Source organism: Onychomys torridus, unplaced genomic scaffold (assembly GCF_903995425.1).
Source record: "Onychomys torridus unplaced genomic scaffold, mOncTor1.1, whole genome shotgun sequence".
NCBI classification, from domain to species: Eukaryota; Metazoa; Chordata; class Mammalia; order Rodentia; family Cricetidae; genus Onychomys; species Onychomys torridus.
In genome coordinates this window covers 1-13,091 of record NW_023412906.1, presented here as the reverse complement: position 1 = coordinate 13,091, position 13,091 = coordinate 1, and the positions used below count along the sequence as shown (strand labels likewise).

The window sequence follows — 13,091 nt, the reverse complement described above, 5'->3', positions numbered from 1 at the left end:
CTGGGGTATTAAAGGCGGGGCTCCACCCTGACCACGCCCCCAGCCCCTCACTGGGGTATTAAAGGCGGGGCTCCACCCTGACCACGCCCCCAGCCCCTCACTGGGATTCAGGGCGGGGCTCCACCCTGACCACGTTCCTCTGTCCTCTTTTTGATACAGGGTCTTGCTCTGCACCCCAGGTTGGCCAGAACTCATTCTTGAGCTCCCTCTGTGTTAGCTGAGCTGCGAGGCCCAGTCATCACTCCCAGCCTGTCTCCAGGGAGTCCGTGTCTGGGAGTCTTGGAGGAAACGGTTCCTGAAGGTCCGGATGACGGACGCCGGCGCCCTCACCTGGGCAGATCCTCATCCTGCCATTCATCCCTCACGTCCACGTTTTCCATCCTCAGCGTGGCTTCCGTGGTCCCCATGGGAGCTGGAAAGAGCCGGCTGGGAGCTTGGGCGACCCCGGAAGCGGATCTGGGAAGAGAGGACAGACTGGTCCAGCCCGCCGCGCCTGCAGCCCTCCCCAGCTCTGACAGCCCTGCGCTGGGACTCGGGAGAGGGGTGCAGCCCCGGCGCAGCCCGGTCGGGGTCTCAAGCCCGCCTTCTGCAGAGCCCCAGCTGACACACCCCCTCTTGCTCGACCTCCGCCGGGGAAGCGCGGCAGGAATGAAAGTGAACGTCAGCCTGATCTCCCCTTGTGGTGGGCACTTCCGGGCCACCTCCCCCCATTTCAGTCTGGGGAAGCGGAAGGACCCGCGAAGTGGGCGAGAACCGGCTGCTGGGGGGTCCTGACCTCCAAACGTCATCCGCCTGCACCTCAGCCTCCCTGATCGTGAATCGGTTGAGTGAGTAGTCATGGTTTTTGGGTGGCGTCCTGAGCCCACCACCCTCACTCCGTGAACACCCACTGTGTGTGCACACTCGCCTTTGCCGACGGAGGTCAGAGGCCAAGGCCAGTGTCCTCCTCCTCCTCCCTCCCCGCCTTGTATTTTGAGGCAGGGTCTCTTTAACCTGAAGCTAAGCACAGAGCCCAACAGCCCCAGCCTCTGCCTCCCTAGCGATGGGATTACTTTTTTGTCCCCCAGCTTTAGTGTGTGTGTCTGTCTGTCTGCGCACTATGTGTGTGCCTTGTGCTCTGGGTGTGTGTGTCAAAACCGAGGGTGTGGTGTAGGGCAGTGGTGGCGCACGCCTGTAATCCCAGCACTCGGGAGGCAGAGCCAGGCGGATCTCTGTGAGTTCGAGGCCAGCCTGGGCTACAGAGTGAGATCCAGGACAGCCAGGGCTACACAGAGAAACCCTGTCTTGAACTCTTTCTACCAAAAAAGAGAGAGGGCAGCGGATCCTCTGGAACTGGAGTTGCAGAAGGTTGTATGGGGCCATGTGGGTGCTGGGAATTGAACCCAGGACCTCTGAGAGCAGCCAGTGCTCTAACCACTGAGCCACATCCCCAGCCCAGGCTGTGATTACAGTTTGGTGTGTGTGTGATAGAGAGGAGGGAGAGGGAGAGACAGAGAGAGAGAGAGACAGAGAGAGAGAGGCTCTGTCTGTGTAGTCTGGCTCTCCTGGAACTTCCCACCTCAGCCCCCGAGTGCTGGCATTAAAGGTGTGCGCCACCTTGCCCACTTGGGTCACCTTTTTAAATTAGTTACCCGTTTTGTCTCTGTGTGGGGTGTGTGCACACTGTGTGTAGTTTCAGGGAGGGAGGTCAGAGGGCCGTTTGTTGGAGTTGCCCCCCTCCCCTGTGTGGGTCCCAGGGAACAAAGTCGGACGGTCGGCATGGCAACAGCTCTGGGTTCCCAGAAGCCACCACACCTGGCTTGTTGTATGGGTGCCGGGGATTGAACTCATGAGGCCTGCGCATTACCCTGGGCTGTCTCCTGCGCCCCCCCCCTGCTGTGTGGACTCCCCAGACTGTCTGGTGGATGCGCTTCGTGTTGGAGGCCGGTGTTGCGACACAGACACCCACACACACACAACTAAGGACGCCCCCAAACCAAACTCTGGCACCAACAGGGCCACATCTGTGAAATCATGGTTTTTCTCCTGTTTCCACATTGACAACAGCATTCCAGGGCCCAGTCACGGATGTCACCCCTAGTCAGTTCCCTGATCCGGAGACAAGGGCTACTAGCCTGTCCTGACTGTCACTGCCCTCCGGCCGTCTGCGGCTGGTGCCTGGGGTGTGTCTCCGGCAGCCAGGGAAGCCAGGCCTGCAGGTGTGACCGCGGCTGGCAGATGCAGGAGCCCGAGGGAGGCGGGGCCGACTCGAATGTCATCACCCATTCATGGAGCAGGGAGAGCAGGACACACACACACACACACACACACACAGCACAGGAGAAAAACGACCCCCCCCCCACCCCCCCCCCCCGTGCTCCAGGCCTCCCTCGACGCAGCTGAGTTCAGTCCATTGTGTCTGTGCATGGAGGGGACACGGGTCCCTCATGCCGAGCGGGGTGTAAGGGGGAAGGACCCCCGTCTACACATTCCAAACACTGGGTGTGGTGGGTGTCCTGGGCGCTGGCGACAGCGAGGGGCCAGGACCCCCCCCCCCCCGTAACTCCAGGAAAAACAGCGCATGTCCCTGGCCCGGTGGCCACTGCTAAGATTCTGTCCTTTTTAATGTATGTGCAATTTTGATGCCTCCAAGCCCGCAGTCAGGGTTATAAATAGAAAACATGCGACACCGCATTGGAGGTTTACCGCCCCCAGGATGCTCCGGCTCGGAGCTGGGCTTTTCATCTCTTCCCTCTCCACCCCGGCTGCTCGCCCCGTCGCAGCATCCACCCCGGGAGCCGCCAGCGTCTCCCGGATAAACCTTCCCCCTAGCCGGGCTGCCAGCAGGGAAGAAAATGACAGATTGCATTTCCAGTCTGCAGAAGGCCCACTCACCTCGGCGGCGGCTCCGCGCTGTCACTGAGACACAAAGGCGGGCCGGGCCCGGATGCAGGCGGGCATCTCCCGGGTGGTACCCAGGCTGGGGCCTGGCGGAAGGATGCTCAGGGGCAAGTCCACATCGGAGGAAGGTCACCCAGGGCGACGTGGCCCGCGGACCCCGGCCCAGCTGGAGAAGGGCTGCCGGGTCAGCAGCAGCGCCCTTGCCTCCCCGCGGTCCCTGCGCGCCCCGCCATCGCAGCCCCGGGCCTGCGCGGCTTCGGCTCTCTGCTTCCCGATGGCTGAGGCTTTCCTGCCCCCAGATAGTGAGGGAAGCTGCTTTTGTGTGCGGGGGGCGGGCCCAGGCCTGATAGACAGTTCCAGCCCCCTGCGCGCATCCTCCTCTCCCCATTGGCTGAGGGGAAAGCATATCTCCCGGCCACGTCCTGAGCAGGTGCAACAAAACCCAAAACTCCCCTGAGATGGCGCATCGCTCTTATGCAAATTCACAACACGAGAGAAAACAAAATAAATGACAAGCAGCGGTGGCCTGGTTCCTTACGTGGGCGGGGTGCTGCGGGGCTCTGCTGGGGGAGGCGCATTGAAACCATCTCTGAGGGCAGAGGGATGCAGGGATGGAGGGATGCAGGGATGGCGGGATGGAGGGATGCAGGGATGGAGGGATGCAGGGATGGCGGGATGCAGGGATGGCGGGATGCAGGGATGCAGGGATGCAGGGATGGCGGGATGGAGGGATGCAGGGATGGCGGGATGCAGGGATGGAGGGATGCAGGGATGGCGGGATGCAGGGATGGCGGGATGCAGGGATGCAGGGATGCAGGGATGGCGGGATGGCGGTTTTCAGGCCCCTCAAGGGGGAGTCAAAGGTCGCCGAGCCAGGGGCAGGCGGGGTGTTGGGTGCCGCGGGCCGGGCGGCGTTTGGTTTTAGATGGGTCGGGCCCGGCTGCCGCGGGAGCTGCGCCGCCTGCAGGTTTCCAGAGGAACAGACCAGGAGGGCGGGCTAGAGGGCGCCGCTGCATCCGGGTCCCAACTGCGGAGGGCGCTGAGGCAGGGGACTGCAGCTCAAGGCCAGGCGGGACTACGGAGTGAGGCTGAGGTCAGCCCGGGCCAGCCCCATCGCGAAAGTGAGAAGAGGGGCTCGTGGGGATGGTTCAGCGGGTAGAGCGCTTCCCGTGCGAGCCTGGGGACCCCAGAAGCCAGTGTGGCTGTGAGCGCCTGCAGGAGCCCGGGAGTGGGGGCGTGGTCAGGGAGCCCCGCCCAGAACCCCAGGGAGGGGCTGGGGGCGTGGTCAGGGAGCCCCGCCCAGAACCCCAGGGAGGGCTGGGGGCGTGGTCAGGGTGGAGCCCCGCCCAGAATCCCCAGTGAGGGCTGGGGGCGTGGTCGGGGTGGAGCCCCGCCCAGAATCCCAGGGAGGGGCTGGGGCGTGGTCAGGGAGCCCCGCCCAGAATCCCCAGTGAGGGCTGGGGGCGTGGTCAGGGTGGAGCCCCGCCCAGAATCCCCAGTGAGGGCTGGGGGCGTGGTCAGGGTGGAGCCCCGCCTAGAATCCCCAGTGAGGGCTGGGGGCGTGGTCAGGGTGGAGCCCCGCCTAGAATCCCCAGTGAGGGCTGGGGGCGTGGTCAGGGCGGAGCCCCGCCTAGAATCCCCAGTGAGGGGCTGGGGCGTGGTCAGGGCGGAGCCCCGCCTAGAATCCCCAGTGAGGGGCTGGGGGCGTGGTCAGAGTGGAGCCTCGCCTAAAATCCCCAGTGAGGGGCTGGGGGCGTGGTCAGGGTGGAGCCACACCTAGAATCCCCAGTGAGGGGCTGGGGCGTGGCCGGTGGGGCGTGGCCGGTGGGGCGTGGCCGGTGGGGGCGTGGCCGGTGGGGCGTGGCCGGTGGGGCGTGGCCGGGCTGGACTCGTGTCCAGGAGGTGGCAGCGAAGCTCCTCCCCGAGTCCATGAAGAGCCAATCCCGCCCCACTCTGGTGTCCCTTGCTGGCGCTTCCTTCTTCCCCGGTAACTTCCGACCCTCCTAGGAGAGGCCCGCGGCGGTTGTCCCTTCCACTCAGCCTCCGTGCCCCACCCGTGGGCGTGGCGCGCTGCGGGCCGGCGTGGCGGTCCCCACTCCCAGGACTTCGCACGTCCCCATCCTGCAGCTGCCTTCCCATCCTACACTGACTCCATCACCTCCCTCCTCTGTGGTCCGAGGACTCCGCGCCTGCTGGGGCGGGACGCTGCCTGTCCGGACGCGGACGTGCTGTCCGCCAGGGCCACCCACCCCTCCTGGAGCTTGTCTCTGCGCTTCCTTCCTTCTTCTGGGCTGAGTGGTACTCCGCCTTGTGTGTTTCCTTCCGGACGGTGCATCAGTGTGCACCGGTGTAGAACAAGCCCCGAACAACCAGCTGCGTGCACGGCTGGCGCTGTCGGGGACTCCGGGGGCAGAAGGCAGGGGCTCGGGGTTGCCATAAACAGGAGAGACTGCCGCAGCGGGCTGCCTTCCGGGGAGAGGTGGGCGAGACGCCGAGCTCGGGACAGGGGTGGCCGCCTGCCGCTCGCGTGTCCTCCAAACAGAGGGACCAGAGGGGCGGGGCTTGTGAAGGGGCGGGGCCGAAGGACCCCATCAGAGGTCGGGAACGCTAGGGAGGGGCGGGGCTTGTGAAGGGGCGGGGCCGAAGGAGGCCTTCACCGGTCAGGGACGCTGGGGAGGGGCGGGGCTTGTGAAGGGGCGGGGCCGAAGGAGCCCTTCAGAGGTCGGGAACGCTAGGGAGGGGCGGGGCTTGTGAAGGGGCGGGGCCGAAGGACCCCATCAGAGGTCGGGAACGCTGGGGAGGGGCGGGGCTTCTGAAGGGGCGGGGCCGAAGGAGCCCTTCACAGGTCAGGGCCAAGGGAAGGGGCGGGGCCAGGCGGAGACGCACAGGGTTAGAGCTGGCTGGTTGGGGCGGGGCCGGGGCGGACGCGGGGCGGGGCGTCGGCCGGGGCCGTGACGTCACTCCCGCGGGCTCCCGGAGGACGCGGACATGGCGGCCAGCAGCAGCTCTTCCGGCCTCGCGCAGGGCGCCCGCCCGTCGTCCAGGTAACGAGCCCCGCGGGCGGCTGGGCGCCCCAACGCCGCGGGACACGGTCTTGAGTCACGGGGAGCGGGGCGGGCCGGGGCGGGCCGGGGCGGGGCGATGGCCCCTGGGGTCCGCGGGAGGCGGGGCGGGGACGTGGAGGATGGGCTGGGTGGGGGCGGGGACGCACCGACCTGGGTCCGGGAGCCTGGGGCTGCAGGACGGAGCAGGGGAGGGGTCGACCTCGGAGGACGTGAGGTCGCGGGGAGCCTCCGGGCGGGGACGCGGCGGGGTTCCGCTGTAGCTGGGGACCCTCCCCGCGGGGATGGACGGGGGTCCTGGTGTCTGATGGGGGAGTCCTGGTGTGTGATGGAGGAGTCCTGGTGTGTGATGGAGGAGTCCTGGTGTGTGATGGGGAGTCCTGGTGTGTGATGGAGGAGTCCTGGTGTGTGATGGAGGAGTCCTGGTGTCTGATGGGGGGGAGTCCTGGTGTCTGATGGAGGAGTCCTGGTGTCTGATGGAGGGGTCCTGGTGTGTGATGGAGGAGTCCTGGTGTGTGATGGGGGGGAGTCCTGGTGTCTGATGGAGGAGTCCTGGTGTCTGATGGAGGAGTCCTGGTGTCTGATGGAGGAGTCCTGGTGTCTGATGGAGGAGTCCTGGTGTCTGATGGAGGAGTCCTGGTGTCTGATGGGGGGAGTCCTGGTGTCTGATGGAGGAGTCCTGGTGTCTGATGGAGGAGTCCCTGGTGTGTGATGGAGGAGTCCTGGTGTGTGATGGAGGAGTCCTGGTGTCTGATGGGGGGAGTCCTGGTGTCTGATGGGGGAGTCCTGGTGTCTGATGGGGGAGTCCTGGTGTCTGATGGGGAGTCCTGGTGTGTGATGGAGGGGGAGTCCTGGTGTGTGATGGGGAGTCCTGGTGTCTGATGGAGGGGGAGTCCTGGTGTCTGATGGAGGAGTCCTGGTGTCTGATGGAGGAGTCCTGGTGTGTGATGGAGGAGTCCTGGTGTCTGATGGAGGGAGTCCTGGTGTGTGATGGGGGAGTCCTGGTGTCTGATGGGGGAGTCCTGGTGTCTGATGGAGGAGTCCTGGTGTCTGATGGACGGGGAGTCCTGGTGTCTGATGGAGGAGTCCTGGTGTCTGATGGGGAGTCCTGGTGTCTGATGGGGGAGTCCTGGTGTGTGATGGGGGAGTCCTGGTGTGTGATGGAGGAGTCCTGGTGTGTGATGGAGGAGTCCTGGTGTCTGATGGAGGAGTCCTGGTGTCTGATGGAGGAGTCCTGGTGTCTGATGGAGGAGTCCTGGTGTGTGATGGAGGGGGAGTCCTGGTGTCTGATGGACGGGGAGTTCTGGTGTCTGATGGAGGAGTCCTGGTGTCTGATGGAGGGGGAGTCCTGGTGTCTGATGGAGGAGTCCTGGTGTGTGATGGAGGAGTCCTGGTGTCTGATGGAGGGGGAGTCCTGGTGTCTGATGGGGGAGTCCTGGTGTCTGATGGAGGGGGAGTCCTGGTGTCTGATGGAGGAGTCCTGGTGTCTGATGGAGGAGTCCTGGTGTGTGATGGAGGAGTCCTGGTGTCTGTCTGATGGAGGAGTCCTGGTGTCTGATGGAGGAGTCCTGGTGTCTGATGGAGGAGTCCTGGTGTCTGATGGAGGGGGAATCCTGGTGTCTGATGGAGGAGTCCTGGTTTCTGATGGGGAGTCCTGGTGTCTGATGGAGGAGTCCTGGTGTCTGATGGACGGGGAGTCCTGGTGTCTGATGGAGGGGGAGTCCTGGTGTCTGATGGAGGAGTCCTGGTGTCTGATGGGGGAGTCTGGTGTCTGTCTGATGGGGGAGTCCTGGTGTCTGATGGAGGAGTCCTGGTGTCTGATGGGGGAGTCCTGGTGTCTGATGGAGGAGTCCTGGTGTCTGATGGGGGAGTCCTGGTGTCTGATGGGGGAGTCCTGGTGTGTGATGGGGGAGTCCTGGTGTCTGATGGAGGAGTCCTGGTGTCTGATGGAGGGGGAGTCCTGGTGTCTGATGGAGGAGTCCTGGTGTCTGATGGAGGGGGAGTCCTGGTGTCTGATGGAGGAGTCCTGGTGTCTGATGGAGGGGGAGTCCTGGTGTCTGATGGGGGAGTCCTGGTGTCTGATGGGGGAGTCTGGTGTCTGTCTGATGGGGGAGTCCTGGTGTCTGATGGAGGAGTCCTGGTGTGTGATGGGGAGTCCTGGTGTCTGATGGAGGAGTCCTGGTGTCTGATGGGGGAGTCCTGGTGTCTGATGGGGGAGTCCTGGTGTGTGATGGGGGAGTCCTGGTGTCTGATGGAGGAGTCCTGGTGTCTGATGGAGGGGGAGTCCTGGTGTCTGATGGAGGAGTCCTGGTGTCTGATGGAGGGGGAGTCCTGGTGTGTGATGGAGGGGGAGTCCTGGTGTGTGATGGAGGGGGAGTCCTGGTGTCTGATGGAGGGGGAGTCCTGGTGTCTGATGGAGGGGTCCTGGTGTCTGATGGAGGAGTCCTGGTGTCTGATGGAGGAGTCCTGGTGTCTGATGGAGGAGTCCTGGTGTCTGATGGAGGGGGAGTCCTGGTGTCTGATGGAGGAGTCCTGGTGTCTGATGGAGGGGGAGTCCTGGTGTGTGATGGAGGAGTCCTGGTGTCTGATGGAGGAGGAGTCCTGGTGTCTGTCTGATGGGGGCGATCCTCCAGACGCGGATGGATTGGGGACCTAGACAGGCCGGGTGAAGTGAGACTCTGGTCTTTGGAAGTCAGTAAAGTACCGCCCGAAGGCCCAGGTTTCCAGTCCCAGCTCCTAGGGAGGGAGGCTCAGGGGGGCAGTCTGGTATTCAAGGCTAGCCTGAGGCCAGGCTGGTTGGATACAGGAGTCTGTCACTGCCAAGGCAGTACAGGAAGAGGAACTTGGACATGTGTCGGGAGTTGGGGGGCTGACAGCTGGGTACACGTTCCCCACGGCAGGTGTTTTTTTAGGGTTACTGTGATGGCACACCACAGCCGAGAGCTGGTGAGGGGCTCAGTGTGGAAAAGCACTTGCTGCCAAGCCTGGGGACCCGAGGTCAGTCCCTGGGACTCAGGCTGAAGATTAACTCACAGCTGCAAGTTGTCCTCTGTGACAGCGCAACATGCACAGATACATAAACAAGTGTTTAGAACAGAAAACACCGCAGCCAGCAGCAAGTCGGGGAGGAAAGGGTTTATCCTCCGGCTCACTTCTGCGTCACTGTTCGCCACTGAAGGAGTCAGGACAGGAACTCAAGCAGGGCAGGAACCTGAGGCAGGAACTGACACAGAGGCCGTGGAGGGTGCTGCTGGCTGGCTTGATCCCCATGTCTTAGCCTGCTTTCTTACAGAACCCAGGACCAGCGGCCCAGGGATGGCACGGCCTGGCCTCCCCATTGATCACTAATTGAGAGAGCCTTACAGCCGGATCTCATGGAGCATTTCCTCAGCTGAGGCTCCTTCCTCTGATGACTCCAGCTTGTGTCAGGTTGACAGATCTGGCACAATTGATCTCTTGTCAAAGTGACACACTGATATGACGCTGCTTAGCAATAAATTCTTCTGTTTGTTCACCCCCAAGGTCTCATATCACAGTATAAAACATATTACAAACTTCTTTTCCAATCAAATAGTTTAAAATTCAGTCTCTTTGGGGCTGGAGAGATGACCCAGTGATCACAGCACAGCAGGGGACCTGAGTTCGATTCCCAGCACCAAGATTAACCATTCAGTTCAGTAGATCTGACACCTCCTGTCACCTCTGCAGGCACCAGATCACGCGTGCTGCAGACGTCCTCAGGCAAAGAACCTGTACACACAAAAACAAACCTTTTTTCAAATAAATAAAAATAAATAAAATTCAAAATAAACATCTGAACTCTGGCTGGGTGGTGGTGGCGCACGCCTTTAATCCCAGCACTCAGGAGGCAGAGGCAGGCGGATCTCTGTGAGTTCCAGGCCAGCCTGGGCTACAAAGTGAGATCCAGGAAAGGTGCAAAAGCTACACAGAGAAACCCTGTCTCGAAAAACAAACAAACAAACAATCAAACAAACAAACAAACAAAAAATCTGAACTCTGAGCCAAGCAGTGGTGGCATACGTCTTTAATCCTAGAGCTTGGGAGGCAGAGGCAGGAGGATCTCTGTGAGTTCGAGGCCAGCCTGGTTTACAGAGTGAGATCCAGGACAGCCAGGTCTACACAGAGAAACACTGCCTTGAAAAACAACAATAAAAATAATAATGTCTGAAGTCTCTGTAAAACTCCAAAATCTCCTTAAAATTCCAGTCTCAGGGCTGGAGAGATGGCTCAGAGGTTAAGAGCACCAACTCCTCTTCCAGAGGTCCTGAGTTCAATTCCCAGCAACCATATGGTGACTAACAACTATCTGTAATGAGATCTGGCGCCCTCTTCTGTGTACATAATAAATGAATCTTTATAAAATAAATAATAAAAATTCAGTCTCTCAATTGTGGGCTCCTGTAAAATCATTAAATTCTTATTTCAAGAGGAAAGGACCAGGTCACAGTCACAATTGGAACAAGTTAAAAACAATCCAATAGTGTAAATAACTCACCGTTCAATCAATGTCTTGGATGCGCTCACCATGGTGGTAGCTTTCAGCTTCTCAGGGGGCCCCGTGAACAAGCCCCTGGGAACCCTCAGCTGTGACCCCAGTTTTTACTGATTCAGAGCTCACGGCCGACACTGTGGAATATTGGTGTCATGGGCCGGCGTCGTCCCCTGCGCCCATCCGGGTTCTCTAACCTCATTGTCCCTGGTGGCCAGGGATTCTCTAAGCTGCCACTCGTGGGTAGAGCACACATTAACATGCAGGTGGCTTTCGGGTCCGTCCCCAGCAGAAGCCCTCCCGCACCGGAAGGTGAAAGCAGGAATGGAGAGTTCCGGGAGAGCCTCCACTGCGGAGCAAACTAACAGTGAAATCACATCCTGGTCCCTCCTGGTATGGACAGCTGGTGCTGTGATCACTGGGTAGACATCGACCGAGGCACTGGGGACCCTGCGGAAGATCAGGGGCTGAGAGGTGGCTCTGTGTTCCCAGCAGCTACTCCACTTGCATAGGACAATCACAATCTCTATCTTCAGTGACTGAACTGGCGCCCTCTGCTGGCTTCTGCAGGCACCAGCCACACAAGTGGTAATGCAATCAGAATATCCATATGCATAAAATTAAAAACAAAACAAAACAAAAAAAAACCCCACAACTCACCGTAGCCCAGGCTAGCCCAGAACTCATGGTCTTCTAGCCTCAGTCTCCAGAATAGCTGGGATAGCTGGGCCTGCACCACCAACCCTGGCTGTAAGAACGTTCACCTACCTAGGTTTCTTGGGCTCTAATTGTGAATATGGCGCCACATGGGAGATGAGAGCCCAGTTGGTGAAAGTGCCTGCTGTACTAGTGTGGGGACCCGAGTTCGAATCCTCAGCATCCATCTGCAATGGCAGGCATGATGGCACACACCTGTGTCCCTGGTGCTGGGGAGGCAGACACTGACCAGGCCATCTAGTTAGCGTGAGCTCCAGGGACAATGAGTGTGGTCTACGACCACATAGGAGTGAGGGGCTGGCCTGGCCGAGTACCTGCTCTGTGGGTCGCAGATCGTGGAGACCCAGTTAACTCACTGTACCTTTTGTGTTCTGGTGGCTCCAGCACCCAACCATCCTCGGCTTTCCCCTTCCCAGCTGCTGGGGCCAGCTACGCCATGCAGTCCACCCCTGGGACGGAGAGCACCGCCAGCCGGGCCCTGGCCCCTGCCACCCAGCCGCCTGCACCCAGAGGAGGAGTCCCAGTGGGGTATGGCTGCTCCCAGCCCCGCGCCAGCCAGGACTCCACACCCAACAGCCAGCCCCAGGGCCCTGTCCCCATGGCCACTGCTGCATCCACCCACCAGGTATTGCCACGCCACCTCATGCAACACGCATGAGCATGTTGCCTGCATGCGTGTCTGTACACCACATGTGTTCAGTGCCCACGGAGGCCAGAAGGGGGTGTCAGACCTCCTGGAACTGGAGTCAGAGTGTTGCGATCTGCCATGAGGGTGCGGGGAGCTGAACCCGGGTCCTCTGTGAAAGCTGCTGGCGCACTAACCACCGAGTGTCTCCAGCCCACACACCACAAGGAAATGTGTACCACATGGGGACATGCATGGCGTCCTGACATCAGCTATATCTGAGTTGCGTGTCTAGGGTCAGGACCTAGCCCAGAGGGATTTCTGGAGACACTGACATGTACAGGGCCGTGGCCTGGTGGTGCCCGGAAGGAGCCTGCATGCTGAGGGCATCTCCTCCAGTGGGCCACAGTTATGGGGGTACTAGGACTTGGTGCCGGCTCCCCCTACCCACCGCTTCTACCACCCACCGTCATCCCTGATTCACATTGCCAACACTTGGGGGCGCCCTGACTCAGGCCAAACCTGGACCCTGGCTGCACACTGAGAAGGATTTGGGGTCAGGTGTTTGTGAATCAGAATTGAGGGTTTCATTTGAGAGATTTTTAAAAAAAGATTTATTTATTTGTTATGTATACAGAAGAGGGCGCCAGATCTCATTACAGATGGCTGTGAGCCACCGTGTGGTTGCTGGGAATTGAACTCAGGACTCTGGAAGAGCATTCGGTGCTCATAACCCCTGAGCCATCTCTCCAGCCCTCATTGGAGAGATTTTAATAGGGGTGTAAGCAGGAGGGTTGAGATGGGGCTGGGGGAAGCCAGCCCTACCAGGGCAGCTCTGGCTTTCTAGGTGGTCTCAGAGGCTTTGGTGGCGTTTGAGTGCTCTGAAGGGATGCAGAGCTGCTAGGTCACAGGGACACAGGCTCAACTATTGTGGATGGCCAGATGTGCGGTGCCTGGGGGTGCCACCACACCATACATGCCACAGGAGGGGCTGCCGTCAGTGGGCGGCGTCCCCTGCTCATGCACTCCTGATTTCTCTTCAGTCCTGTGTCAATGTCCTAAAACTGTCTCAGGTCCGCCATGGCGGCACAGGCCCATCTATGCAGGGAGTTGGGTCCATCCTGGGTGGGGTGATATTGCCTCAGAAAAGGAAAAACTAGGGTCCAGCTGTGGTGGCGCACACCTTTAGTCCCAGCACTGGGGAGGCAGAGGCAGGGGATCTCTGTGAGTTCCAGGACAGCCTGGGCTACACAGAGAAACCTGTCTTGAAAAAGGTAAATAAAAGGGAAAAATGGGG

The 13,091-nt window shown here is 60.6% G+C and overlaps 2 protein-coding genes across 2 annotated transcripts in view; one reads left to right on the top strand and one right to left on the bottom strand.

The window, feature by feature from the left end:
• Atcay (ATCAY kinesin light chain interacting caytaxin) overlaps positions 1-3,503 on the bottom strand; it is a 31,663-nt gene extending 28,160 nt beyond the window's left edge. Inside the window, exons 1-2 of the mRNA XM_036176466.1 lie at positions 2,875-3,503; positions 331-456 (exon numbers count right to left, since the gene is read on the bottom strand). Of these exons, the coding sequence (XP_036032359.1) occupies positions 331-407 (77 nt within the window). The 5' untranslated portion in view covers positions 408-456; positions 2,875-3,503. The remainder of the gene's footprint in view (positions 1-330; positions 457-2,874) is intronic.
• A 2,309-nt stretch (positions 3,504-5,812) lies between these two features.
• On the top strand, positions 5,813-11,794 carry LOC118576060 (zinc finger RNA-binding protein 2-like; the record flags this gene model as incomplete). Its single annotated transcript, XM_036176465.1, has 2 exons — positions 5,813-5,924; positions 11,554-11,794. Coding segments are annotated over exons 1-2 (297 nt in total), but the record flags the coding sequence as incomplete, so codon positions are not given.
• Between the last annotated feature and the right edge of the window lie 1,297 nt (positions 11,795-13,091).